The 27,212-nt window shown below is 56.1% G+C and overlaps 2 protein-coding genes across 3 annotated transcripts; one reads left to right on the plus strand and one right to left on the minus strand.

The window, feature by feature from the left end:
• The first annotated feature begins 6,558 nt into the window (after positions 1 to 6,558).
• DBNL (drebrin like) lies at positions 6,559 to 20,402 on the plus strand. Of its 2 annotated transcripts, none has more exons than XM_014793623.2 (13): positions 6,559 to 6,700; positions 11,211 to 11,266; positions 13,063 to 13,175; positions 13,761 to 13,835; positions 15,376 to 15,522; positions 16,308 to 16,385; positions 16,691 to 16,842; positions 16,980 to 17,028; positions 17,469 to 17,562; positions 18,186 to 18,281; positions 18,378 to 18,490; positions 18,747 to 18,840; positions 19,300 to 20,402. In XM_014793623.2, exons 1-13 carry the CDS (start codon positions 6,618 to 6,620, stop codon positions 19,437 to 19,439), a joined length of 1,290 nt encoding a protein of 429 aa, XP_014649109.1. In that variant the 5' UTR covers positions 6,559 to 6,617; the 3' UTR covers positions 19,440 to 20,402. The 2 variants fall into 2 exon arrangements, with proteins under 2 accessions (XP_014649109.1, XP_014649110.1); XM_014793624.2 differs by having other exon boundaries at positions 16,983 to 17,028.
• A 654-nt stretch (positions 20,403 to 21,056) lies between these two features.
• PGAM2 (phosphoglycerate mutase 2) lies at positions 21,057 to 23,994 on the minus strand. The gene is made up of 3 exons (XM_004438319.3): positions 23,472 to 23,994; positions 23,182 to 23,362; positions 21,057 to 21,506 (listed from the first exon to the last, which is right to left on the minus strand). The coding sequence occupies exons 1-3, from the start codon at positions 23,883 to 23,885 to the stop codon at positions 21,340 to 21,342; spliced, it is 762 nt and encodes a 253-aa protein (XP_004438376.1). The 5' UTR covers positions 23,886 to 23,994; the 3' UTR covers positions 21,057 to 21,339.
• Between the last annotated feature and the right edge of the window lie 3,218 nt (positions 23,995 to 27,212).

Consider the following 27,212-nt stretch of genomic DNA (forward strand, 5'->3'; position numbering starts at 1 on the left):
CACGTGCGGACGTCATGTTTCGAAGGCGAGTCCCAGTTCAGCAACTGGACAGCAGATCCAAAAAGCCAAGTGTGGGGTGACGTGTTTTTCCTCTGTGGACCAGAGAGATCAGGGAGATGCATGATCTTAAGCCATTGATCCAGAATGAACAAATGACTGTTGACTCTGGCTGGAAGCACCTGGGTTTGCTGGATGGTGCTGAGATCTTGATCCTTTGTCAGGCTCTAGGAAGACCCAGGAGTTCTAAGAATATGGCAAAGGGTCAAAATCTCCTGACAAGGGATTAAAATGCTAGAACACAAATGTCCAACAGGCCTAGCAGCTCACAGCTGAGCAATATGTCAATGCTGTGGGATTCCACATCATCTCACTGCAGATGCTCAAGAATGGGCAGCTTCTGTCTCTGAAATTCAGGAGAAAGTCTCCCTAAGTGCCAGAGAGGTGCTTGTGGACTGTTGAGCAGAATCCTGGCCTAACGTCTGTCTCTGCTACTGAAAGGGAGGCAGAGAAGGAGCCTCAATATCAGCATGGGCCACTTGTCTCTCTGGTGTCTCCATTCCTCCTGCCTGCTCTACTCACTGTGACACATGCTTCCTCCCCAGCAGTGCTGGGTAAGGGCCGGACCTGGATTAGATCTAGCTGTGAATGCTGGTCCTCTGAGAAACGGAGGACGTGGCTACCAGCACCCCCAGGACAGCAGCCTGGTGCCCTGTGGGCATGAGCAGCAGGCCCATCCTCCTGGAGCACTTGCCCCTTACCTGCTGTCCATTGGCGGGGAAGGAAGAAGGACCTGTTGTTCTCCCTGGCCGGTCTGCTGGCCTCATTGTCCCCAACACCCAGGTTTCTCCCTGTTGACAGAGATTTTTTTAATACCAAAACCAAAAAGCCATAGAAAATCTGTGAAACCTTCTATCAGACTAGATAGCAGCTTTTTGATTTTCCTAAAAAATGTCTCCTTCCTTCCCCATCCCCCACTCACTTCTCCCAGGCCTTCACTCCCCACCCTGCAGACAGGCCCACTGGCTGGGCTCCACCTTGGGAGGTAATGGCAGAGCTGCCCCTCAGAGCCTGCCTCTCACCCCTGCTGCCTGCCCACCCTCCCCACCACCCACCCCCGCCCAGCACAACAGCTCAAGGAGCTGGCTGTGGTCCCCCCGCTGTCATTGTTGGCTGGTCATCCTAATCACTTTCTAATGATTTTCGGTGGCTTCATCCAAGCATTGATCAAGCACTTACCGCATGCAAGGTGTGGAGGGGAGGGGAGAAGAATTATAAAAAGAAGAGGGCCAGCCTGGTGGCGTAGTGGTTAAGTTCACTTGCTCTGCTTCGGCGGCCCAGAGTTTGCAGGTTTGGATCCCGGGCTCAGACCTACACACCACTTATCAAGCCATGCTGTGGCAGGCATCCCACATATAAAGCAGAGGAAGATGGGCATGAATGTTAGCCCAGGACCAATCTTCCTCAGCAAAAAAGAGGAGGATTGGCAACAGATGTTAGCTCAGGGCTAATCTTCCCCACACACACACACAAAAATAGCATGACATGGCTGCCTTCTGGGAGCCTACTGGGGAGACTCCATGTCGAGAAGGCCTCAGGAAGGTGGCAGGACTAGGGCTGGACCCGGAGGAGGGCCCTGCAGGCAGAGGGAGTCTTTCAGTGAAGGCTGGTCTTAGAACAAGCACAGCAGGTTGTAGGAGCTGGGTCAGCACCTGAGGACACTCCCTTGCATGGCCCTTCCCAAACTGGGGCCCTTTTACTTTCTGGGAGCCATGTGAGGGGTGGGGAGGGTGCACCAGGATAAACAGAGTTGCAGGGCTCACCTTCCCAGAGCATCGTTGAGGGTGGAGGAGTGGTGGAACGAATACGAATTTTCATATTAAGAAGCTGGCACAATTCATGTAAGCTGATACGTGAGACCATCTCACACCCTAGACCCCCAGGGAACAAGCGCTGTCGTTGGACCAGGGACCTTTCAGTAGCACAGACACAGGCGCGAAGCTGCCTCTACCCCTCAATCCATGTGAAGAAAGGAAAGAAGTGCCGTTAGGCCTGGGCCCAGCCTTGCCTCAGAGTTTGTTCTCAGGAGCAATAATGGCCTGGCCAGGGCCCAAGAAGGCCAGCAGTGCTCAAGGGGCAAAATTATCTGCCAGCTCCAGAAAGAAGGATGGAGCTGGAGGCACAGGCTGGTCTGCGGCCAAGGCAAGGAGTATAAGGCTGGCCGCCCTTGTGGAAGAAGCTGGCCCTTTCTGCATTCAGCGTCAAATGCCCAGCAGGGCAGGCTTGGTAGGCCTTCACCCTGTAACAGGAGGGACTGAGAATCTGTTAACGTCTTTGGGTGAAAATGTCAGCAAAGTTGTAGTGAAACTGCAAAATCCCCATCACCTGTGTCTTCTGTTCCTTTTGAGCCTTGTGGGGTTTCTGCTGGCTCTTTGCTGTGGGTGCACCCCTCTACAGCAGGGAGCTTGGCTGAGGCATGCATGTCTTCAGGTCTCCAGGGTTGAGGCTTCAGGCAAGACCTGAGAAGCCAGAGACCCTCACAAGAGCTCTGTGAGTGGCAAGCGCGCCCTCTCTGTGGCCTTTGTAAACGGTTAAGGTGGCAGGAAAGAACACTCCTCCTCCTGAAGGAGGAGGCTTTGCCCTTCCTGTGAGCCACCTTGCACTGACTTGTGGCTGCCCCTCAGAGCCAAGCCTTATGACAAGCAGTCATGAGGCCACTCTCCACCTGAGGGCCTGGGACCCTCAGGGTCAGAACTGCAGCCCTCCCACCTGCCTGCCATTGACTGCTTACTCTCTGTTCAAATCATAAGAGGGCCTCAACTAGGAAGGTTTTTTGTTTGTTTGTTTGTTTGTTTTGTCAGGAAGATCAGCCCTGAGCTAACATCTGCCAATCCTCCTCTTTTTGCTGAGGAAGACTGGCCCTGGGCTAACATCGATGCCCATCTTCCTCTATTTAATATGGGACGCCGCCACAGCATGGCTTGACAAGTGGTGCGTCGGTGTGTGCCCCAGATCCCAACCGGCGAACCCCGGGCCGCCGCAGCGGAGCGCGCGCACTTAACCACTTGCGCCACCGGGCGAGCCCCGGAAGGTTTTTTTTTAATCTCTCAAGATGTGAAGTATTTGTTTACAGTATTCCACTTACCATGCAGCATAAAGAAGTTTTCTTTTAGGGCAGGAAAAGTAATGATTCCATTTCTCTAACTCTGTAGTAACGTGACCACGTGTGGCTGAAGTGGAGAGATGTAATCCTAGTGGCTTTTAAGAAAATCATTTTCTTGCTAATTGACATTTCTGTTGATGAAGACTGAATAAACAGCTATTCTTTCTTACTGATTGCTATGGTCTGAATGATTATGTCCCCCAAAATTCCTATGTTGAAATCTTAACCCCCAAGGTGATGATATTAGGGGGTGGGGGTCTTTGGAAGATGATTAGGTCATGAGGGTGGAACCTTCATGAATGGCATTAGTGCGCTTATAAAAGAGACCCCAGAGAGGTACCTTGCCCTTTCCACCACATGAAGACATAGCAAGAAGATGGCCGCGGCCGTGAGGAAGCAGGTCCTCACCAGACACTGAATCTACTGGTGCCCTGATGGTGGACTTTCAGCCTCCAGCACTGTGAGAAATAAGTGTCTGTGGTTTACAAGCCTCCCAGGCTCTGGTATTTGTCATAGCAGCCTGAACAGACTAAGACACTGGTCTTGCTGTGGTTCTCTGACAGTTCTTTTTCATAATGCTGTTGGTTCCTTCTAGACGGTGGGCTCCAGAGGGAGTCTGCCAGCAAGATCCTCCCTCCACACTTGGACTCGGGTGTCTTGAGGACATGGCCAACTGCCCTCAGTGTGGAGGACACTGACCATTCTGGGCTCTGGTTCTGTGCCTTGGATCTGTCATCTAACCCACCAGGAGAGCATCAAGAAGTAAAGCAGATCTGAGTTTATCCACATGCAAGAAAGGTATAGACGCTTGTGCAAATAGCAGAGAAGTTAGTTCAGGAGGAGAGAGGAGTCCCAGGAATGACCTCTGGAGACATCTCACATTCTCAAACTGAGGAACAGCCAACCAAAAAGAGAGAGAGCTTGGGGCTGGCCCGCTGGCGTAGTGGTTAAGTTTGCGTGCTCCGCTTCGGCGATCCGGGGTTTGCAGTTTCAGTTCCCAGGCACGGATCTATGCACTGCTTATCAAGCCATGCTGTGGCAGGCATCCCACATAAAATAGAGGAAGATGGGCACGATGTTCACTCATGGCTAATCTTCCTCACAAAAAAAAAAAAAGAGAGAGAGAGAGCCAAAAGGAAACGGGAACACAAGAAAGCAGGAGTGGGAAGGAGACGGATATGGAAATGGTTTACACACAGCAGCCAGCCAGAGGGACCTTTTTAAAACATCTCCAGATCACATCCTCTCTCTTTACAGCACGCCAGAGATTTGGTTACACCTAGAACAAAACCCAAAGTCCTTCCCCTGACCCACAGGGTCCTACGGGATCCAGCCTCCACCCCACGTCTCCTTCCTTCTCCTTCTCCCTGTGCTCCACCCTCAAGCCCATTAGGCTGGCTCCCACCTCAGAGCCCCAACACATCTTGTTCCCTCTGCCTGGAACACTTCTGCCCAGACCTTCCATAGCCACACACTCCCACCCCCCTGCTCCTACCTATATCCAGTCTCTGCTCAAGTGTTACCTCCTCAGAGAGCCTTCCCTGGCCTGTTGAGGTGAAATAGGTTCCCACACCCTAGAGCAGGAAGTGGAATCCTGGCACCCTCACATTCCCACACCAGGGACCCCCCCTCAGCTTTCTTTCAATGGAGCCTGGATCTCCCTGATTTTCCCTCATTAGTGTGGATGAACCTGGTCACCACAATGAGCTGATCTATTTCCAAAACAAAGAGACCTGCCTCTTTGGCCTGCACAGCTTGATTCAGGCAAGGGGGGGGTCTCCCTAAGTTGACTAAAATGTTGAAAAGTGCTGCCAGACCTCCTAGGAGTCCAGGGACCCCAGGCTGGGGACTGGCAGCCAAGTGGATGAAGGAAACTGGTTACTAGGAGGTGTTTAACAGGAACATTCCCAGAGATAAGAGAGAAAACAAAGACACATGGGGCCAAAGAGAAGAAGGCAGAAGAACCATAGACTGGGGGCTGAACTCTCCCTGGAATGCAAAGGGTGGGAGGGACTAGGGTGGAGCAGAAAGTCACCTGAGGGTCAGGTCTGAAAGAAAAACAAGGACAGCAGAGATGTCACTGAAGAAAAAAAAGACTAGAAATTGGGAGAGCTGGGAGGTCCCCACTACTAGAGTTCATTTTTCTGATGCAAACACAGTAGTGAAGTCAAAATGTAGAAATGGGTACACCCGCACGTCGTAGAAGAGAAGACCCAGGATGGACTTGGGGAGGGAGGGAGGCGGCAGACCGGAGCTGCTGAAAGGAAGGAGTGTTTGGCCAGGACCTACAATTTCCCCAGATTGGGACAAGGTAACCACTCTGCCCATCAGAGAGATGTCAGAGCTTCTGCCTGTAAAATAAACAACAATGATGTAAACAGAAATAAAAACGGACATAAATGATTTTGGTAACTCATTTGGCAGCAAAACCTGACCTGAACTGCCACGAGGCCATTAACAGTCTTTCTATAACCCAATTAGCCAATTGTTCACAGACATCACTGCACAAATATGAACGTGTTTGATACCAGATGCGGCTTGGGATCAATATTACTTTTCTGAAATCTGAAAAACTCTGAATTCAAAAGCACATCTAAGGGACTATGGGACTGTTGGATCTGTATTTTAGGGAGGTGGGGAGTTCTTTGGGGTCAGAAGGGAAGCTTCCAGCTGCCTTGGGCCCTGGCATATTTCCCTCTTTCCCTCCAGGTAGGTCAGTCACGACAGGCACATTTGTGCATGGAAGGAACTGGTGCTCCCTGCAGGAAGGGAGTGGATTGAGGCATTGTGGGCCCCTTCCCTCAGTCGGCCAGGGCCTGGAGAGAATCAGGATGAGCAGCGGGCAGCTTCTTTACTTTCCTCCGCTACCTTGTCCTCAACCAAACTAGCGGGGGAAATGCAGGTGAGGTCGAGGAAGCACAACAGCACTTTGAGTTAGGTTTGTGGCGGTGTGGTGTCACTTAGTGTTCACTTTACTTCGCGTACTCATTGATTCATGCATGCTTCATTCACAGATCAAACTTCTGTTGAGGGTCCACACAGACGCTCCGGGAATTCCGTTTGGAGGGAGACTGTCATGAATCTCAAATTCTTAAATAAGTGCATTAATCGTGGCAAGAGTTAGGACAGAAACGCACGGTGCTCCCTGTGAGCAGCTATCAGAAAGCTCGGTTGAGTGCCTCGGCCAGGCCCACAAGGCGAACGAACGCCTGGCGGGGTGGAGCACCGGGGACGCGCAGAGGGACGTACCCTGCCCCCTTCCTCCGGTCCAGAGGCTTTTGCAGCCGCCACACCGCCCCGCCCCGCTCTTGCGACGCCCAGCCGGGAGACGCCCGCTCACCCTGGCCTCGCCCACGCCGCTTCCGCTTCCGGCCGTGTGGTGGGCGGGGCTTCCGGTCGTCGGGGGCGGGCCGGGCCCGGAAGCTGCAGCAGCGGCAAGGGGATCTCGGTCCTGGCCATGGCTGCAAACCTGAGCCGGAACGGGCCTGCGCTGCAAGAGGCCTACGTGCGGGTGGTCACCGAGAAGTCCCCGACCAACTGGTGGGCGCCGAGGCGGGCCGGGAGCGGGCCAGGGGGGGGAGAACCAGGGGTTGCGGAGCCGCGCGGCCGCAGGTGGACCGGGGCTCACCTATTTGCCCCACACCTGTGCCACCCCCGGGAGGTGCTCTCCCCACCCTGGTCAGCCAGTGCCCCGCCGTGCGTGGGCGGGTTAACCCCGTCTTGGGGGCCCAGTGAGTCCCCAGCCCCTCCCCCTCCGCTGGCGTCGGGTCTCGGCTCTTCGGGCCTCCATGTTGGGTTCTGTGCCTGGCTCTGGTTGGTGGCTTCCCAGGTTCTCCTTTCCTGCCCGGGGACTTCCCTGGACGAAGGGGCCCTCCACAGCCCTCCGTGAGAAAGCAGAAGCCAGGCCTGGCTTCTTTCAAACTCTGTGTTGAGGAGTGGGCCTCGGAGAGCGGTCTGGCAGTCCGGCTGGGAATAGGAGCCTTGCCCGGGAGGCGTCAGACGAGGTTAAGGGTTTGATTTCTAGTTCTCTGTGAGTGTGGGTTTCAGAAACCTCCCTTTCTCGAAGAAGAATACTCCTTCCCGTGCCTGAGCTGTGGGGAGATGGATGAAACAAGGATGCTGGCTACCTGTCTTTAGGAAGGTCCCATCCTCCCTCCACCTCTCGTGACAACCTCCGCCAGGCTGTCAGTGGTTAGGTTCATGCAGTGGATGGAGCTTTATAGTACTGGAAGCCTGGATCTGAAGTCTCTAGGGTAGCCCTGGGCAGCCCACATGCAGGGTCAGCTCTTTGTTGGGCAAGCACTGGTAGCTATGCAAGGTAATTCTGTGTCACTTTCCCATTTGCTTCAATGGCTTTCACTGATCAGTTGTGAGCACTTCCAGTTCTAAGAAATGTGCTGAGTGTGATGAACTAAGGTGACCAGCTTTGGGGAGCCTGTTCCCATTGCTTGGCGCGGGGCCTGTTGTGGGTGGCTGTGCTGACGTGACTGGCTCATCTCCACTTGTCAAGTGCTGCTGCTTTCTCATCTGCTTTCTCTGGTGCCCAGCACAGAGTCGCTTTCATACAACTTACTATTGTGACACTGAGGATGCTGTGGCCTTCCTTTTCCTTCAGCCCTTGGCCTTTTGGGGAAGAGTTTCAGAACACCAGCTGCCTAGGTCTGCAGAATCTGCAGACTCGTCTTGTCTCTGGGGCCAAGTGGGTGTGGGCCCCCTGCATGGCACTTGTCCACAGTTTTGCGTAGGATCCAAGCAGCACATCCTCTGTTTGGAACGCTTCTGTTCTAATTAGGGATGGGTGTCTGGTAACTGGTAGGGATTCTCTGCCTTCTCTTTGCAGTCCCTCAGAAATTCACCGACACGTCAAGCACTGTTATTTCTCTAAGGAAAGTTCTAGGTGTCAGCCCTCCACCCTGTCTCTCTCCCATCTCAGAGGGCCCTTCGGCCTCTGCTGTTACTCCAAACCCTGTTGAAAGTCTCTCCACACTGAGTGTCCCATTTTCACATCCATGTGAGGCCACGTGACTTTGGAGCCTGGAAGCATCTTTGTGCCTTCCCAGTCCTGCCCAGTTAGGGGTCTGCTCCTTTATGTGTGCTTAATCATCTGGTGTAGCCCTTTCTGGGCCTCTTAAGGGGTCTTCCCTCCAGGTCTGTCTTCATCCTCAGTCTTTTCAGGAAACATCACTGGTTTGGGGATGATGTCCCGCAGCCCAGCTGGCAGTTCAGGCTTCCCTCTGCAGGCCTCTCATGTTTCCAGCCTGTCCTTGGGCTTCTTAACAGCTCTCTGCTACCACCCAGGACTCTGTCTCCCACAAGGGTGCTGAGCCTCCTTCCTCTCACCCAGTCAGAGCCCACCCATCTCACCAGCCTCGTCACTCTCACCCAGGCTCCAGAAGCATTTTGGGTCATACCACTCAGCAGCATGAACCCCTGGCCTCTGCCCTCATTGTCACAGCCGTTAAGTATCTCAACAGATACTGTGTGGCAGGTCCCCACTCACTAGCTGAAAAAATATCTAAACCGTGTCACTTCCCTGCTTATTAAACTCTGCAGTGGCTTCCTGTTGCACATTAAATACAGCCTGGACTCCTCTCTGTGGCTGACAGGCCCTGCATGGCCCAGCTGCTGGTCTCCTGGCCTGCCGCCCCTCCTGTTTACCACACTGTGGCCACACCTGTTTCCACCTCTCTAGCCGCCTTTCTCTTCCTCAAACTTGCCAGCTGGTTCCTCAGAGCCCTTGCTCTTGCTGCTTCCTCTCCCTGGAGTGCCCTTCCACATCATCCTGGGGGCTCCCCAAACTTCACTTCTCAACTCCGGGGTTGCCTTCTTGGAGAGGCCTTCCTCGCTTCCTAGCTGCTTGGCTGCAGTCACATCTTCCCATCTCCCTGTTTTACTTCCTCTGGACACATGCCAGACTCCTCATTGGTGTTCCTGTCTCCTTTCTCTCTTCACCAGAAGGGATGGGATATGCTCTGTGTCTATCCCCAGTGCAGTAGTTGCTCAGGTGAAGGATGGACTGAGAGGGGTACAGAAAAAGTGGTATACGGTATGCGAGCAAGAAGAAGTGGTCTCTGGTTGGGTGGATGGTACAAGGTCTCACGTGCAGAGTGGGTGGTATTGGGCTAGGCCTGAAGCCAGGTGGGGTGGGGAGCAGCCACAGCATCAGCTCTCCATCTTGGGTCTGTCTCTTGGTTCCCCCAGGTTATTCTTCCCCTAGATCATGGCAGGGTTGTTCCCCTCCTGCACCCACTGCACTATCTGACAGTGTGTTAGTGTTGATTTGTGTATTTCTTTTTGTCTCCCGATAGAAAGAGAGTTCCACGGGCAGGGCCTCGTAGGGATTCTTCATAGCATTATTCCCATGACTAGCAAGCAGCATGTTCTCAGTATGTGTTTTTGGAAGGAAGGATTGAATTATAAGGTGCTCCATACTCCTTGTGGTGTGCATAGGCTGGCACACCATTTTTTTTTTCACGTTGATTTGAAAGAAGTGTAGAACTCGATTGAATGTGGGCATGAGACTCTGAACTGGGAACATTAAAGAAGGTGGCTCAGGCTGGAGCCTGGGGTGGAGGGGTAGGCGGCAGGCACGCAGCATGTCTCTTAGTAGCTGCTGGATCCCTTCTTGGAAGAGCTGGGCCGAGCGGCCACCTCTGTCCCCTGCTGCTTGTCCAGTGTCCCCGTCTTCTGCAGCCAGGGTTTTGTAGCCTTCGGGAGGAACGGGCTTCTTTCCTCCAGAAGGAGGGCTGGCCAGGACTCCAGCCTCCAGAGTCTAGACATCCACCACTCCCACGTCGTCTATTCCCTGTGTCTCTGACTGTTCCTTTTGGTGCCTGTCCTTCCGTATTCTCTTTCCTCTCCTGGGAAGCAATGGTTCTTTCCTCGCAGCCTGTCCTCCTACCAACCGGATCACCTGGGCCTGGGTCTACTTTCTTCCTATTTTCTCAGGCGTAGGCAGCTCTGCCCAGTAGCATTAGCAAGGCCGTGGGGAAGCTGAGTGCAGGCTGATTTGGTTCCTGTCAGACTGTCAACCCTGGAGCTCCTGTCTGGTGGACCTCAGCAGGCCTGTGCTTGGAAGCACGGGGAGATGATGCACTAGATCCGGTTTTGCCTTTGACTCGCTGTCTGATGGATCAGCGTCCCCACCCCGTGGTCTGCCAGCGCTACCAGGAGCTGAGCTGCTGCAGAGGTGGTGCTGATGGCTGGGCTCTGTGTGGACTGCAGGGAAGCCACCTCTTCCGAATGTTCTCCTTGAGTAACTTTTGTTCTGGTCAAGGGACCTTTCATGGCCCAGATTTAATAAAATTTACCATATTTCCTCCATACTACTGGGGCAGAAGTGTATAAGCCCAAATCTTTTCCAGAGTTCTTATGAATAATTAGTCTTATAGGAGAAGAAAAGTGTGGCCCAGGGTCACCTGTGGAGAGTTAATGTTCTGCTAGATATAGAACTTGTCCTGTGAGGGGCCTGACTTCACGTGGAGTTGTGGCTTCTTATGCAACCTATAAAAGTCTGTGTTTGCCGAGCCCAGAGCCACCTGCTCCACCAACCCTTCAGGCTTTCTGGAAGGTGGAGCAGACATGCACAAGGGTGTTGGGCAGCCTTCCCAGGTGCCTGATGCACATATTCCTCCTTCCTGCTTCTCTACGGGGTGCTTTGGATGCAGTATCTTTTGTCTTTTCAAATTCACATACCTGGTAGCCAGGGGAGTATTTCACACACAACTGTGTAGAAAGTTGCCATAAAATTTTGCAGCTTAGTTTTCCTCTAAGCAGATGTATGCTCCCCATCTCCATAGGTTTGTCCTCACAACAAACCCCTGTGATAAATCAGGCCGGCCTCTTCTCAGCTTCACTGCTGAGAAGGTGTAGCTCTGGGAGGCCCAGTGGCCTCCTGAGACGCTGCCTAGTGAGTCAGGTGGGCCCATGTCGGCCCACAGTGTTACTGTCATGCTGAGCTCTTTGGGGTGCAGCGTGAAGCCTGGTGCGTACAGTGAGGGCAGACAGCGCCCCAACGCACTGGCTACAGAGCCTGTTTGTTTTGTTTCAGGGCTCTCTTTACTTATGAAGGCAACAGCAATGACATCCGTGTGGCTGGCACTGGGGGTAAGTATGACCACGTGAGGAAACAGATGGGCTCTCGGGCATCAGGAGGCAAGAGACGGGGAGGGAGTGTGAAGTGCGTAAGGAGAGAGAGTTGTGACAGTCCGTGCTCCATGTTGGCTGGCATTTCAGCCCTCACAGCAGGAGGAAGGGGGCTTGGGGCACACAGGTGTCCCTTGCATGTGGCGTGACTGTACTGACACCTCTCCTGGCTAAAGGTGAACCCATCTTACATTGCTGTCAATGTTGAGGAATTCCCTGGTCCCCTAATTGGGGTGTGGATGAGGCACAGTGGCTGCAGCCAGCCAGGCAGGACAAGGGGCTCCACCAAGCAGTGTGGGACCACCAGCACTCACGACTGCTTCTGACCAGCTTTGGGGTTCAGATGTTTCTAAATGAGAATAACACCTTGGCTTTCTTCGCCTGGTGGTACAGGGCAGCAGTGCTCTCTCTGTGTTGTATTTGAGGAGAGCTGAGATGAGAAACAGGCCGGCCCTCTCCAGCTCTCAGGCAGCCCATAGCCTGGCCCGTGCTGCATCCCTAGCTCTGGGCTGCAGCTGGGGGAATGGCAGTTCCACGGAGCTGGGTACTGGTGGAGGAGAAGAAGGTACAGACTCATCCTTCTCTCTGCCCTCTTCCTGGTGGGTTGAGAATACGCAGGGGCCCAACCTCACCAAGGAGAGGTAGCATCAGTGCACATGGTCAGCCGGGATGGGGTGACCTGGAAAAGTGCTACTTGAATATAGGGTGATGGGAGGTCCCTGCAGGAAAGATGGGCTCTCACCCGCCGCTGGGCAGAGGCTATCCGAGTGGTGGGCCAAAGATGGTGGTTTGTAACCCTTGATCCCCCGAGCTGATACCCCTGTCTCCTCCCTGTGCTCAAGGCCAGCTCGCCTGACATGAGTGACACAGCTTCGTTATTAAGTGGATACTCACCAGCATGTTCTCTGCTTGCCACATGAGTGGTTCTGGTGACTTGTTGATAGAAAGCCCTTCGCTCTTATGAGTGCCTCTCCCTGATGGTCATCTTTCTCGAAGGACTGCCACTGGCCATGGTCTCACAAGAGTTGCGGAGTTCAGCAGCCATGTTTCCTACCACTGTCCCCAGTGGTACTCACGAGGCTCTGCCCTGAGTGCCCAGAGCAGGGGCGCAGGACTGCCTAGGTTCTGTGGAGCCCTATAGCCAGAATCCTGAGAAAGCACCTCCTCGCAGCCTGAGGAGGTTTGGAGGCCTAATAAGAACCCCAAACTCTAGTGCGTGCTAGGGCCCACAGCCTCAGTGTCAGGGGAGAATGGCTTAGGGTGGCCTGCTGCTGTCCCCCCGTGACTCCCTCATCCTCACTTGGAGAGTCTACAAGCTGAGCCCATGCACTGCTGTGGGACGTTCCGTTTGCTTGGGACCCTTTGGGTGGCCCTCGAGTCTGAGCAGACACATGGGTAAGGGCGTTATTCCAGGGCCCTTTGTGGGGTCCAGGCAATGGTAAAATTGTCACAGAGACCCTCCATTTGAAACTCTGGTGCTTGGTTTGTAGCCAAAATGACATTTTTGTTTCTGGAATTACCTGTGGGTTTATAGAAGTGGTTTTTAGACTAGTGTGGGTAAAAATCACGTGAAGGGCTCGGCGCAGGTGCAGATCCTGGGTCCCACCAGCTCTCATCAGTCAGCTGAGTGGCGGCGGCCCAGGAATGGGCTTCTGCTGCAGGTGGGGCTGAGAACCTGGTGTGGAGGCAGCCTGGGTTTCCTTTCCTGGTGGATGGGGTGCCTGAGCCACCTCTCACTCTCTTTGTGACTGCTGCAGAGGGGGGCCTGGAGGAGATGGTGGAGGAGCTCAACAGCGGGAAGGTGATGTACGCCTTCTGCAGGGTGAGGGACCCCAACTCCGGCCTGCCCAAGTTTGTCCTCATCAACTGGGTATGTAAAACTTGAGGGCTCCAAGTTTTCGTCTAGGCGTGACTCAGAAAAGCTCCCTTTTCTTCTTTCCTCCTTTGCGTTTCATGACTGGAGCAGAGGAGGACTTGACTTCAGGATAGCTTGGTGAATGAACAGAATAGTGGATTAATTCATTGTTGCCCAAAGAATACCTGGGGCCTTGCTATTGTAGAATTCAACCTCCAAGCCCAGAATTACTCCTGCAAAGTGGGGTACAAACCATCACCCTTGTCTTTGTCCCCTTCAGGGTAGTCCTCCTGAGGGAGCAGAGGGCCTGGAGAAGGGCTAGGAAGGCAGGACAGGGGCTCTAACAGAACAGAACCACTGGGTGGGGGCTAGGGAATTCAGAGGTGACCCCCCACAGTGGAAGCTGGTGGCTGTCCTGCCCCAAGAACCTCCCTGACTTGGAGGTATGGGACTCACCTTGTCCTTTACTTTGAGGATGCAGTTTTCTCTTTCCTGGGGCCCAGAGAAGCTGCCGAGTCCTTGGTGGGGGCAGTGGCTTAGCGAGGAGGGCTGGGTCATGTCCGGGAATTAGAGGGTCATGCTGGGTGTGTTGTGTTGCAGACGGGCGAGGGTGTGAATGATGTGCGGAAGGGAGCATGCGCCAACCACGTGAGCACCATGGCCAGCTTCTTGAAGGTGAGAGCTGCTCCCTAAGGGCCTCAAAGAGTTCCTCAGGCCCCAGGGTTTCTGGGTGTGAGTGAGTGGGAATTGCAGCCAGAGTTGGAAATGTACCCCACATCCCGGTGCTCCATCTGGACTTCAGGGCATGACCAGAGGCTGCTTGACTCTTGCTCAGCAAGTACTCAGGAGGCCAGGATGTGGCCAGAGCCACCTGCAAGCTGGCCTCAGTGGAGAAGAAGGACAAAGGACCACGAGGAGGACTGTGCTGGAGCTGGTCCTGGGGCAAGGCTAGGCCTTGGGTTCCATTTGTTTTATGAGTACTGTAAACACTTAGCAGTGTTGTCAGTGTTTGGAGGAGAGGGAGAGTTGTTTGTGCCCAGCACCTCAAACATGCATATTCCCTTTGATACGTCCCTTTCCGGTCTGGTTCTGTGTGGATTTATGTCAGTCATCATGTAATGGAACTTTGTTGAGTTTCAAAAGAGGTGTTTTTTTTTTTTTTTTTTTTGGTGAGGAAGATCAGCCCTGAGCTAACATCTGCCAATCCTCCTCTTTTTTTGCTGAGGAAGACTGGCCCTGGGCTAACATCCATGCCCATCTTCCTCTACTTTATATGGGACGCCGCCTCAGCATGGCCTGACAAGCGGTGCGTCAGTGTGCACCCAGGATCCGAACCAGTCAACCCCGGGCTGCCGCAGTGGAGCACGTGCACTTAACTGCTTGCGCCACCGGGCCGGCCCCTCAAAAGAGTTTGTTGTTCACTTGTCAGGTGACTTTTTGCATTTCTTTGGTTAGTGGCAAGGAGACTTGGGACTTTGATTTCTGGTTCTGCCAATATTTCTTCAGATATGCCTCAGTTTTTCCAACTAGGAGCTGAAAGAGGAACCCAAGTTTATTGGATATTTGGTAACAGTGAGCGAGGTCATGGTCTGACTTCTCAGGAAGAAATAGGTGGCTTGCTTTTTGTAGAAAATGTGCTTGTTTCCAGATGCCGTTTAAGGTTAGTTTTTATCCATTAGAAAGAGGCCCTTTAGGGGCTTACCCTGTGGCCTAGTGGTTAAGTTCAGCGCACTTCGCTTCAGTGGCCCGGGTTCAGTTCCTGGGCACCGACCTACACCACTCGTCGGCGACCATGCTGTGGTGGCGACCCAGATACAAAGTAGAGGAAGACTGGCACATGTGTTAGCTCAGGATGAATCTTCCTCAAGCAAAAAGAGGAAGATTGGCTACAGGTGAATCTTCCTCAGCAAAAAAAAAAAAAAAAGAGCTATCTGAGCTCTTTCTTTAATGCCTGAGCTACCTACTGAAATGCAGCACCACAGAACAAGTCACAGGGCGGTGGAACGCAGGGGCCTCACACACGAGCTGTCAAGTACGAGGGGTTTGCCTTGAGGTGGTTTGTCTGAGGCCTTAAGGAGAGTGTGCCTTGGTTCCCAGCAGGGTCTCCTGACCCTTAGCCCTGTGCAACCGTTGTCTGTGCTGTACAGGCTGCAGTGGGCAGCCTGTCCTCTCCTGGAATTGAAACGCCTTTCATTAATTGCTGCTCCCGCTGCAGGGGGCCCACGTGACCATCAACGCGAGGGCCGAGGAGGACGTGGAGCCCGAGTGCATCATGCAGAAGGTGGCTAGGGCCTCGGGTGCCAACTACACTTTCCACAGGGAGAGCGGCCGCTTCCAGGACATGGGCCCCCAGGCCCCAGTGGTGAGTGCTGCCTGGGCCCAAGGCGGGTGGGGTAGGTGAGTGCAGTTCCCAGCGTCCAGACTGGCTGGGTCTGCCCTTGGTGCTTATCCCTTGTGGGGCTGGGCTCCCACCTGCCTGGCTTCCAGTCCCCACCCCTGGATCGAGGTGCAGATGGTAACTCTATGTCTGACGGGAGCAGGAGCTGCCTCCTGGTGAGGCAGGTGCTAGTGGGCATGAGGAGCAGCCCCTGACTCTGCCTGGTGCTTTGACCAGCTGTTCTGGAGCATCTCATGTGGCTTTGTGTGGTCAGAGACTCTCTGCAGGGACAGTTTAGCACCCTCAAGGCCATGGCACCAGCATGTCCTGCGTGGCCCTGGACAGTGGCCGCTGTGGAGGAACTTCAGGTGGCAGACAGGGCAGGCCCTTCCAAGTCGTGGGCAGACAGCTATGGGCCTGTGGCCCGGGTGCTGGGTGGGGAGCCGAGTCCCCCGAGGCACAGCTGGGGTCTGTGGAGATTCCATGGGCACTGCCTTGGTGGTCAGCTGTCTGAGGCTGGTGGGCCAGCCTCATGGGAATGGCCCCTGGCTTCCATCCCCAAGGGCTGGTGCAGCCACAGAGCCTCCAGTGTTGTCTGGGTTGAGCTTCTGTTTGGCCATTTCCAGGGCTTTTCAGGCCATCTTGCTATCAGTCTCTTTGGGGGTCACTGGGCCAGTGCCGCTGCCTCTGCCAGGTGCCAGCCTAACGGTTCTTGACTGCACTCTGTGCTCCCACCAACAGCCCTGTAGTGAATCCTCTGTTCCCCGCAGGGCTCTGTGTACCAGAAAACCAACGCTGTATCCGAGATCAAAAGAGTTGGCAAAGACAGTTTCTGGGCCAAAGCAGAGGTGAGTGCTGCCCGGGCACGACGATGATAGCTGGCATTTGTGGAGCATCTCCTATGTGCCAGGCAGGTAGTGAGTATTTTACTTGCTTTGTCTCAGTTTTTCTTACAATAAGCTTATAGAGCAAATCTTGTTAGCACCTGTTTACAGATGGCCAAACTGAGGCTTAGAGGGGTTAAGTAACAAGGCTAGTGAGTGTTGCTCTGGAGCGCACGCCTGACTGTGCTGCTGTGCAGGCTGCCTGGGCAGGATGGGGCAAGGGCAGCGCAGGGGCTGAGCGGGGTCGGCGGGCGCGGCTCTCCCTGCAGAAGGAGGAGGAGAACCGCAGGCAGGAGGAGAAGCGGCGGCTGGAGCAGGAGCGGCGGCAGCTGGAGCAGGAGCGGCGGGAACGGGAGCTGCGTGAGGCCGCCCTCCGGGAGCAGCGCTACCTGCAGCAGGATGGCGAGGCTGGCCCCCAGAGGTGAGGCCCCAGAGGAGAGGTGGGTGGCTGCTGCCTGGGGCCTGCCTCGGGGCCTTCTCTCCTCCCTGGGAGTCTCCCCTGGAGGCAGGCCGGAGTGGGCTGGGGCTGGGCTGCAGCTCTTCCCTCTGCCCTCCCAGCAGGAAGTATGAGCAGCAGGAAGTGGTTTCGAGGAACAGAGAGGAGCAGGTGAGACCTGGACGCTCCCCCATCCAGAGGGGCCAGTCACAGTAACTCGTGGGAGTCCCCGATCTGCTGGGGCTCGTCCTGGACGGGCCCAGAGGCTGCCTGCTGTGAGCCACGACAGCCCTGGGCTTCCTTCTGACACACGGGCCCAGCATAGCGGGCCTAAGGGAGGGGGTTACTGTGAGGATCCTGCAGCCAGCTCGGACAGATTAGAATTGGGGATACATGTTGGCGCATCAGAGGTGGCAGTGGAGGGGAGAGTGAAGGGCAGAAGGTCAGCCTGGCCTGGACCTCAGCCTGGTCGTAGAAGAGGCCTGTGAGCCCCTTGGCTTTGGGGTTTTGCTTCCTGGCTCCCACCACCCCCCGCCCCAGCTGCGGGGAGCCAGGCGGGCTGATAGGCTGCTGGGTCCTCACGCACTGCTGGTTCACATGTGCTCCCCCAGGAGCCTGTCAGTCAGCAGCCAGCACACCCACGGGAGATTTTCAAGCAGAAGGAGAGGGCCATGTCTACCACATCTATTCCCAGCCCTCAGCCAGGTGAGATGTCTCTCTGGGCCTAGCCATGCGGCAGGGCAGGCAGGGGGGAGCCTGGGGTCCCCCGTCCAGAGGGCCCTCTGAGGTGGTGACAGGTGGGTCAGAAGTTGACGGGCAGGTGAGTAAGGAGAGCCTGTGCTCATGAGGGCAGCCTCTGGGAGGGGAGCCTGGGACCCAGGTGTCCCTTTCTACCCTTGACCTCATCCTACAGAGACCTGGTGGGAAAGGAGGGACCATGTGTGGCTCCAGAGTGGAGACCGTCCAGCCCTAGCCCTGTAAACCCTGGTACAGCTCACACATTGGGCTGTCAGCTGGGTCCCAGGGGCCTGCATCAGTCACCTCGCTGGCCCCTAGAGGACACAGGATTGCAGTTGCTGCTGGCCAGCCAGCTCTCCCATACTGCACATGGCCCCCGAGGGGCTGCTTGGAGCATACTGGTGTGTGTGTGATGTGTACACACCAGGTGGTGGTCTTGCAGCTGCCGCATGTGCCCGTATACCCCTGTGTGATGGCCGCTATCCCAGGACAGGTCCACCCTCTGGGCAGAGCACAGAAAAGGCGGAGACTGCTTGTTCTTCCCCCTTTCCAGTTGCATGATGTCCTGTGTGTTTACCATTGGTTTGCAGGCAAGCTGAGGAGCCCTTTCCTGCAGAAGCAGCTCACCCAACCAGAGCCCACCCTGGGCAGGGAGCCAGCTCATACCACCTCAAGGCCCAGGGCAGGCAAGACATGGCTACCCCTTAGGGGGGTGTGGGGGGGAGCCAGGGGATGTTCTCTCCCCTCCCCAAGGTCAGAGCAGGCTTTGTCCTCCCATGCAGATCTTCGTGAGGAACCGGCACCCAGTGCCCCTCCGGGTCCAGTGCAGGAAGAAGAGGAGGCTGTGTACGAGGAGCCCCCAGAGCCGGAGACCCTCTACGAGGAGCCCCCAGTGGTGGGTTCCCTGCAACAGAGCAGGGCTGCAAAGGGGTTGTGTGCCCAGAAACACCCTCGGCCGTACGGATCGTGGGATGCCTGGCTTTTCCTTGGCTCACCACATGTGGATGATCTTGTACAATTTTGGAGCAGCCCTGCCCTCCACGTGCCGGGCCCCTTTCCCCAGGCCTGCTGTCAGGGCTGACCACAGGCAGGGCCGAGTTTGTGGTAACCAGGAGCCCAGACTTCTCTTCTTCTTTCCCGTCCTTGGGCAGGTGCAGCAAGATCCTGGCTCTGAGCACGTAGACCACTACCCGAGTCTGAGTGGGAAAGGGCTCTGTGCCCGGGCCCTTTACGACTACCAGGCAGGTAATGTGTTGCGGCCCAGCCCAGCCCTCAGGCCCAAGATCAGGAGATAGGGTTCTGGGGCTCCCTTGTGGGGACAGTCCCAGACAGTGTTAGAAGAGAAGACAGGAGAGTGAGAGGGGAGAGTGGGGTGGACAGCCCAGACTGCCGCACATGCTCCCAGCAGCTACTTGCTGTCCGCTGGCATGAATCTCAGTTGCTAGCCTTGTTCTAGAGCCTGAAGGTATGACCAGAGAGGTGGGCCAGGACTGGACACTGACGCCCCAGGTGACCCTGGGTGGTTGCCTCGGGAAGCAGGCTGGTGTGTGGAAGTACTGTACTCCAGCCTTTTGCTGGAACAGTGGGCCCAGAGCGAGACCCTGTAGGAAGCTGTGTTCTGAGAGCAGCATCGGGGACGGGCTGGGGCTGGCACCCAGAGCCCCAGGGCCCCCAGCACAGCATCTGGGCTTACCCTCCTTGCAGCCGACGAGACCGAGATCTCCTTTGACCCTGAGAACCTCATCACGGGCATCGAGGTGATCGACGAAGGCTGGTGGCGTGGCTATGGGCCGGATGGCCACTTTGGCATGTTTCCCGCCAACTATGTGGAGCTCATTGAGTGAGGACCCTCCACTGCTGGCCAAGGCCGAGGCCCATCTTTCCTTTCCCCACCCTGATGCGGTTTCCTTATTGCTGGGGGAGGTGGTGTGAGGGTTGTGTACAGCACTCTTCCAGGAATGGAACCCCCCCCCCGCCCCACCGCCATGAGGACAAGCCCTCAGGCTCCCTCTGGCCTGGGTGGCTCAGCCTGTCACCCCAAATGCAGCAATAACCTGGTGATTCCCAAACATGCTTCCAGCAGCCTCCCAGGCCCTCCCAACCAGTCTGGCCTTGACCCCAACAGAGGACACTGAGCCAAGTCCCGCCCATGACCAGCCCCTTGGTGACCTCTGCCTGAGGAGAACAGCACTGCCAAGCTATGGAGTCTGAGCAGGGGCATCTAGAGGCCTCCTCTGCATTTGCCTCTTTTTCCTTTTCCGCTTGGCTCTTAAGGGATGGTGGCTACAGCATTTGGTGACCCTTGGGAACAGTGAACTTAGCAGAGTTTATGACCAATGTCAGAGTGGGTCTTGACAGTTTGGGCAGCCTAGTTCATTTTTCTGGGTCCTCTCTGCTCCCCGTTCTCTGTCCCTCTGCCTGGGCTGTGGGCAGTAGGGAGAGGGATGACCAACCCCCCATCTGAGTGGGTTAAGGAAGGTGTGAAAACATCAGCAGACACGACGTGACCTTCCGTGTGGCTCACTCTTGTCTGCTGGCCCATGTGTGCCTCTCAGCTGATTCTGGTTCAGGAAGAGTAACCAGAGTGGCCTGTGCCTGCTGTCTTCCCTCTATGTCTGTCCCAGCCCTCACATTTCTGCTTTTGGAGTAAGAATTGCCCCACATAGGCCCCAGCTCTCATCCACCCAGTTGTAGCCTGAATGCCCCCGAGTGGAAACAAACCCTTTCCTGGGTATCTGAGGTGTGCGTGCGCCTCTGGCCGACCATCAGCCACCTGGAAGAGGCATAAACGTTAAGATGTGATTGAAGTCAGCCTCCTGCATTTCAGTTCTCTGAGAGGGGCTGAGGGCTGCCCTGCTCCCTGCTGTGGGGAGCCTCCACCCATGTGGGATGGAGCGTGCGTGCATGCGTGTTTGGAGTGAGGTGCCTGGCACTCGCTGAACGTCTAGGGAATTACAGTTCCTCCTATGCCCTGGGAGTGCTAGGTGGAAGTGGCTTGGGGTGAAGGCTTGCTGAGGAGGCTGCTGGCCCCAGGTAGTGGCCAATCCCACTGCCCCTCCCCATCTGGTAGCAGGTGGCCCGTCCTGTCTGCCCCTTAGGCAGAGCTGCAGGCAGGCCTCACTGTCCTGATTTCTCTCCCATGAAGATGACAGGGCTCACCCCAGCTATGGAGGCCCCATGAGTCAGGTGTTGCCAGCTTTGAAGCCAGCTGTGGGCTTGTCTGTCCCCAGACAAGGGGATGCCAAGGAGGCGGGGCTCAGGGTACCGCCTTACTCTCCCCACCCTGGGGCTGCAGGTACAGCAGAGGACAACCTGTCTGAAGGAAGCTGGCCGTGAAATGGTGTCTTGGCTGCAGTCCTCGTTCACCATGGGGAGGGCTGGGTCACTCGGACACTCCCTAGGTGAGCCTAGGCACCCTGATTCTAAAGCAAAGTTACCAAGTGGCTCTTCAGCCTTGGGTGTCACTATAGGGGCTTGTTAGGAGCTGCCTGATAGCCAGGGATGGGGACCAGGCTCCTGCCCCTGGTTCCTGGGGTCCCCACACCTAATGGGATGGGCTGGGCAGGCAGCAAGGGCCAGGCCCCCTGGGGCAACATTTGTGGAATCCCAGGCGCCAGGCCTGTGGAGCCAGCCCTGAGTGAGCGCTAGATGGTGGGTATCTGCCAGCCCACGTACCAGGCATACTGGGGCCATGCTGGATTCGAGGCAGTGGGTGGAGGTGCTTTTATTGCCAGAGCCCACCCTTCACTTGGCCTTTCCCTGGGCGGCCACAGCCTCCATGGCCTTCCGGACAGTCTCCTCGTCACCCAGGAACTGCATGGGCTTGGTGGGCTTCAGTGCTGCATCCAGCTCATACACGATGGGGATCCCCGTGGGCAGGTTCAGCTCCATGATGGCCTGGTCTGACATCCCTGGACCAGAGGAACAAGGTCCTTAGCCCCTCTCAGCCTGTCCACCAGGCAGCCACCTGCTTTTGTATTCAGCTGGCTCCATGACCTTTATGGGCCACAGAGCTGGTCAGCTGGCAGCAGACCCCCACCCCTGACAGCAAGGCCACAGAAATGTGCGTAAAGAAGGTCAAGGCAGAACTGAGTAAGACAGAGCGACCTACGGAAATAGCCATGGTAAACCAAAGATCAAGCCGTGGGGACCTGGGCTGGTGCCATCGGTCTCAGCCCAGTGTCAACTCTGGGCAGACCAGTGGATGTTTGGGTTCAAAAAGACATTAGACGTTTGGTTTCTAGAGAGTTCTAAATTCTAGACTTTTGAGCAGAGGAGCAGGACTGCTCCTGAGAAAGGGAGTGGAAGAGGAACAGTGAGAAGGGCCGCCCGTGGCTGAGGTGGACGGGAGGCTATGCCAGGTGGAAAGGGCAAGGTTTCCTGGGGAAACCCGACCCTGCCAGCTCCTCATCCACTGGTCTGGAATAGCAGCTCGACCTTTAGTATTCCCGTCACCCTACCCCCCTTGGTGCAAGGAAGGCTTAAGAGAACCTTCTCTGGGCAGTGGGAGACCCCAGTTCACATTCGCGTCGGTGCATGCTTTTCTCCCAGATGGAGCTGAGAAGCATGTGTGCTGCAGGAAGCCCCCAGAAGGGAGGGGCGGAAGATGGTTGTTCCATCTGCTGGGCTCAGGGCCTGGTGTGAGGCGTCTGTGGCCCTAGCATCCTGGGGAGGGCAGACTGGGGCTGGCCAGGCTTCAGAGGCCTGCTTGTCTGCTTTGGTCAGCTGCCCGTCGACCCCCAGGAGCAGGAAGTTTGGGGCCCATCACCCTGCTTGTCTTCCCCTTCCCACCATCCCAACAGGCTTGAAGGCCATTCAGATGCAAACCTAGACTGTCCAGATGGCTGTGAAAATCCTGTGGGCCCATAGAACTGTCTCAGGTGCTAGTCAAAGGAAGCAAGTGGAGGGGCCCAGCAAGGGAGGGTCTGCCCCCTGCTCTTTAGTGGGAGTCCTGCTACCAGCCTGGAGTGAGCGGGTGAGAGCTGGGTTCCTGGGAACCAGAAGGGACAGGGCCCTGCCCCGCCGCCCCATATCCAGCAGCAGGCAGTACTGGGAGGAGCCCCATGAGGCCCCCATAGCCCCAGAGGGGGTGGTTGAGGCCCAGCGAATGAAATGACCTGACCAGGGTCACACATCAAATGAATTTGGAGCCAGACAGCCGAGCCTTTTCCCAGCTGCGTGTCTTTGGGTAAGATGCCACCCCTGAGCTTTCCCACTTCTCGCCTAGGGCTCATGTTGGGGAAGCCGGTTCAGCCCCACGGCCCTCAACCCCTGTGCAGGACCTGGGCCCTGGGTCAGTGGTGGCAGTGTTTTTACCCACAGTCTTCGGAAGGGAACTGGTTTTACATAGTGTCCCAGTACGTACACAGAAATGAAACAATTTTACAAAGCAGATTTTTAAGTGATTTCTCAACCCTCCCAGTTCAATTCAGTTTGAAAGCCCCACCCCGGGTGCTGACATCTGCAAATCTACCTCAACCAGGCAGCGGGCACTTTGCTGAAATGAGAAGCTGGGGGCTGGCTGGTTCAAGGGTGTGTGTCACCCCACCTGCCTCCACCCCCACCCCATGGGAGGGTGGGCCTCACCTTCCAGGTGCTTGACAATGCCCCGCAGGCTGTTTCCGTGGGCTGCGATGAGTACTCTCTTGCCAGCCTTGATCTGGGGGGCGATCTCCTCATTCCAGAACGGCAGGGCCCGGGCGATGGTGTCCTTGAGGCTCTCGCAAGTGGGCAATTCCCCAGGCTTCAGGCCTGCGTACCGACGCTCCTGGGGGCATCCACACTGCTATTCCCTCCCCAGACAGCAGCCCCGTACCCGGGCTCATCCCTGAGGCCCCCACCCCCAGGCCTTCCCTCAGGTGCCCTGAGCAGCCCACCTTGCTGATGGTGCTGTAGTAGGGGTGCTTCTCATCCATGGGGGGTGGTGGAATGTCGAAGGAGCGCCTCCAGATCTTCACCTGCTCCTCCCCGTGCTTGGCGGCCGTCTCTGCCTTGTTGAGGCCCGTGAGGCCCCCGTAGTGCCGCTCGTTGAGACGCCAGGTGCGCACCACAGGCAGCCACATCTGGTCTGTGCCATCCAGGATGGTCCAGAGGGTGCGGATGGCCCGCTTCAGCACTGATGTGTAGCAGATGTCGAACTCCATCTTGGCGTCCTTGATGGCATGGGCCCCCCTCTTGGCCTCCTCGGCCCCTTTCTCACTCAGCTCTGCGTCGAACCAGCCACAGAAGCGGTTCTCCTGGTTCCAGGTGCTCTCGCCATGCCGAACTATCACGAGGCGGTGGGTGGGCATGGCGGCGGCGGTGGGGACTGTGGCGGGCTCTGAACAGGGACAGCTGCCTCCCAGGCGCCCCCAGCTTTATAACAATCTGTCCCCAGCCCCCACCCTGGCCAACTGCCACTCAGCATTCCAGGCCAGACAGGCGGCGGCAGGTGGCCAGTAGCAAAGCTTTCGGGGGGAGGGCAGGCTGAGAGCTGGACTTAAAATAGCTCCGCCAGCCAGCAGTCCCCACAGGCCTAGAGCTCAGACTGGGTGGGGCTAGGTGGGGCTGCTGACCAGGGCTGGGCATGAAGGGCAGAAGTCAGGGCATCTGACAAGCCCTAGAGGTGGACTAGCAGGAACAGAGGGTCTCTCCATGGAAAGACTCCCCTTGAGGTCATGGCTCCCAGCCCCATCAACCCCTCCCTGCTCCCTGGGGGCCTGACACGCTCTCAGGCAGAGGCACAAAAAAATCCCAGTTGATTTCTAGTCACTCTTAACACAACTTGGGAGAAGCTTGCATTTCAGTAAGGAAACTGGCCTGGTGTCAGGGGGAGCCAAGGGACGTGTGTGTGCACGTGTGTGTTTGCCCATGCACATGTGTGTGTCTGTGTTTGCGCGCACACACGTCTGTTGCATGTGAACACGTCGTGCATACATGTCCATGTTGCACGTCTGTTGCATGTGTGTGTGCATATGCTTGTGTGTGCACGTACAAGTGTGTATCTGTTGCATGTGTGCGCACATGTGTGTGCATATGTGTGAGCTGCCAGGAGGTTCCCCCAGCGGCTCTGCTCTGTTCACCCAGGAGTGGGGGGCTACATGTTGGCAGGGGGCCTTCCTCAGGAGTCCCAACACCCCTCATGTCCCTCTGCCCTAGCCAGCTCTCTGCTCCAGCCCTGCCCACAGGATGAGCCCTGCAGGACACTGGGGCTGACAGCCAGCCTGGGAGGGGCTGCAACGTCATCTCCACTAGTCCCAAAAAGGGACAGAGGAGGGGAAAAGGTCGCTGTGGCCAGAGCCAAGGGAGCAGGTGGGGGCCATAGCCCTGGGGAGAGAGGTCTGGCCTTACAGGAAAGGGCACCAGGCAACAGTGTGGGCAAGGGGCTGAGGCCCAGCTGGATGGAGCTAGGTTTCCAGAACAAGAGGGGGAGCTGGAGGCCTGGTTGCCTGGGCCAGAGGAGAGCAGGGGTCCCTTTCTCTCTTCTTGGGTCTCTTTGTTGAGTTCTTATTCACATCTGCCACATTCTCCCACCCTACGTGCCTTCACCCAAGCCAGGCTCATCCCACCCAGCTGAGACCACCTGTAAAAAGAAAAAGAAATCTAAGATTCATGCCCTGAGGGACCTGCAGAATCAGAGGTACTGGTTGTTAGGTCCATGCCCAGCTTGGCAGGAGCACCTAGAGGTAGGCTGAGGTTAGGGCTGGGGACAGTGTGGAGTTGGGTCCAGGCCCAGGACTTCTGCACACAGGTTTTGGGGGACAAGGTCCACTGGGGCAGGACTTGTGCAGAAACCAAGCAGAGCCGTGAGGTCAAGATGCCAAGTCACAGCTTCACCCTCATGAAGGTACCAGTCCAGGGCCCCCCACCTCCTCCCACACCACTGCCCCCATGACCATACCCTCACCCTGCCAGGATTCTGGAAATGGAAATGGGTGAGTGGGAAGCCAGCCAAGGGGTCAGCCACCTTGAGACTTGGGCTTGAGTGTGTGAGAAGCCCCAGCATGCCTCCCTCCAGCCCACTGGCCACCCAGGGGAGAGGTCCCTCAGGTGGAGGCTGGCAGTGCAGTCTTGCTGCTCCAGCTCTCTTCTCGTCCAAGCCACTTCTCCTGATTTATGGTCTATTTTTTGTCCCCTTGACCACTGGTCAGGCCCTGGGGGTCCAACAGAGAGCCAGGCGGGACAGTCACGTTCCAGCTGGGGAGAAGGATAGTACAAGCAATTCAGCAGGCTATTCTAGCTTGTCCTGGTGACTAGGAAGGAGTCAAATAAGGGGATAGGGAGAGATGGGAGGGAAAAGGGCTGTGACTTTCAGCAGGGGGTAGGGGACTAGAGACAGCCCCTCAGAGGTGACATTTGAGTAGAAACAGCAGAATGCAAAGGACTGAACTATGATGAGTCTTAGAGGGAGAGCATTCCAGGCAGAAGAGCCAGCAAAGAACCAGTCCCCACAGAAGAGCAAACAGGCATGTGGCAGAGAGGCACGGAGGGGCTGGGCCTTTGTCTTGATGTGGTGGGAATCGTTGGAGTGTTTGAAGCACAGTTATATTTTAAAGTCACTTGCAGCTGTGGGGAAAACCACTTTTGTGGAGGCAGAAGTGGAAGCCTGGTTAGGCTGGAGGCAGTGGCTTTGGGGTAGGTGAGAATGAGGCTGCTTGGCCTGGGCTGGGTGCAGATGGGGTGGTGAGGAGCCGCTGGACTGGGGAGCCACTGGACCTCGCTGCCAACCAGAGGGAGGAGTACAGAAGAGAGGGCCAGGGGATGCCTTCCTGCCTGTCTGAGGGATGTCAAGAAAGCAGGGGACTTCAAAGGAGAGTCAGGACTGGGGAGGCGACACCCAGTTTCTGAACCTTGGCTCCAGCCTGACATTTATTCATCCAACAACAAGTCGTTGGGCATGTCAGTGTCCCGGTGCTGCTCAGGCAAGGCCCTGCTTTGGTGGTCTCCATCCTAGTGAGGGAGGCGGATGGTGTGCTATGCATGGTGTGGTGGGTGCGATGAGGGCCACGGAGAAGCAAGCAAGGCGAGGCAGGAGGGCTGCTGTTTGAATAGGACGGTCCTGGGAAGATGGAGCAAGCACCCTCCACTGGTCTCTCTCCCTGACCACAACTGTAAACCCCCGACAGACGCAGAGAGCAGATCTCGGAGGACTGTGAAAAGTAAGTAGCAGCAGGCGGATGAGGCAAGATCAGATTCAGAGTCCCATGGAACAGTGGCAAGTTTACCATTTTTTTCTTGCAGGGTTGCCCAGCCTGGACATGAAGGCAGCTTGAAACCTGAAAGTGCAACCATTGTGGACAGAAAGGGCTCCAGAAAATCCCTCTGGTCCCAGGAGCAGAAATGAAGCCCCTCCAGGTCAGAGGGTTGGCGAATCCCCTGATTTGTTCCCTTCTTCCCCACCGCAGCTCCTGGGCGACAATGTGGAGATGGCGTGGTGACGGCAGCATCAGCTGGGCAGGCACCCAAAACCCTGAGAGGGGAGCTACCCTCTAACCAGAGGAGCTCAGGCCACAAGAGCGTGTGGCAACTGCCCGCTGCTTTCTCTCTGCCCTCCTGCAGCCGAGGCCTGGATGCAGCTGCAGGAGCTGTGCAGCAGGTGGAGAAATGAAGGAAGGCCCCAGATTTCTGGCTAGAGGTCT

The sequence above is a fragment of the Ceratotherium simum genome, chromosome 1 (assembly GCF_057802395.1).
Source record: "Ceratotherium simum simum isolate JZ-2026a chromosome 1, ASM5780239v1, whole genome shotgun sequence".
NCBI classification, from domain to species: Eukaryota; Metazoa; Chordata; class Mammalia; order Perissodactyla; family Rhinocerotidae; genus Ceratotherium; species Ceratotherium simum.

What these genes read in the sequence shown, in the direction of transcription:
- DBNL (XM_014793623.2), top strand. Translation starts at nt 6,618, where the DNA reads ATGGCTGCAAACCTGAGCCGGAACGGGCCTGCGCTGCAAGAGGCCTAC. An exon ending in CGAGGAACAGAGAGGAGCAG is followed by an intron (nt 17,029 to 17,468) that starts GTGAGACCTGGA and finishes GTGCTCCCCCAG; the next exon opens with GAGCCTGTCAGTCAGCAGCC. An exon ending in TATTCCCAGCCCTCAGCCAG is followed by an intron (nt 17,563 to 18,185) that starts GTGAGATGTCTC and finishes ATTGGTTTGCAG; the next exon opens with GCAAGCTGAGGAGCCCTTTC.
- PGAM2 (XM_004438319.3), bottom strand. Translation starts at nt 23,885, where the DNA reads ATGCCCACCCACCGCCTCGTGATAGTTCGGCATGGCGAGAGCACCTGG. An exon ending in ACTACAGCACCATCAGCAAG is followed by an intron (nt 23,363 to 23,471) that starts GTGGGCTGCTCA and finishes GGATGCCCCCAG; the next exon opens with GAGCGTCGGTACGCAGGCCT. An exon ending in CATTGTCAAGCACCTGGAAG is followed by an intron (nt 21,507 to 23,181) that starts GTGAGGCCCACC and finishes CCTCTGGTCCAG; the next exon opens with GGATGTCAGACCAGGCCATC.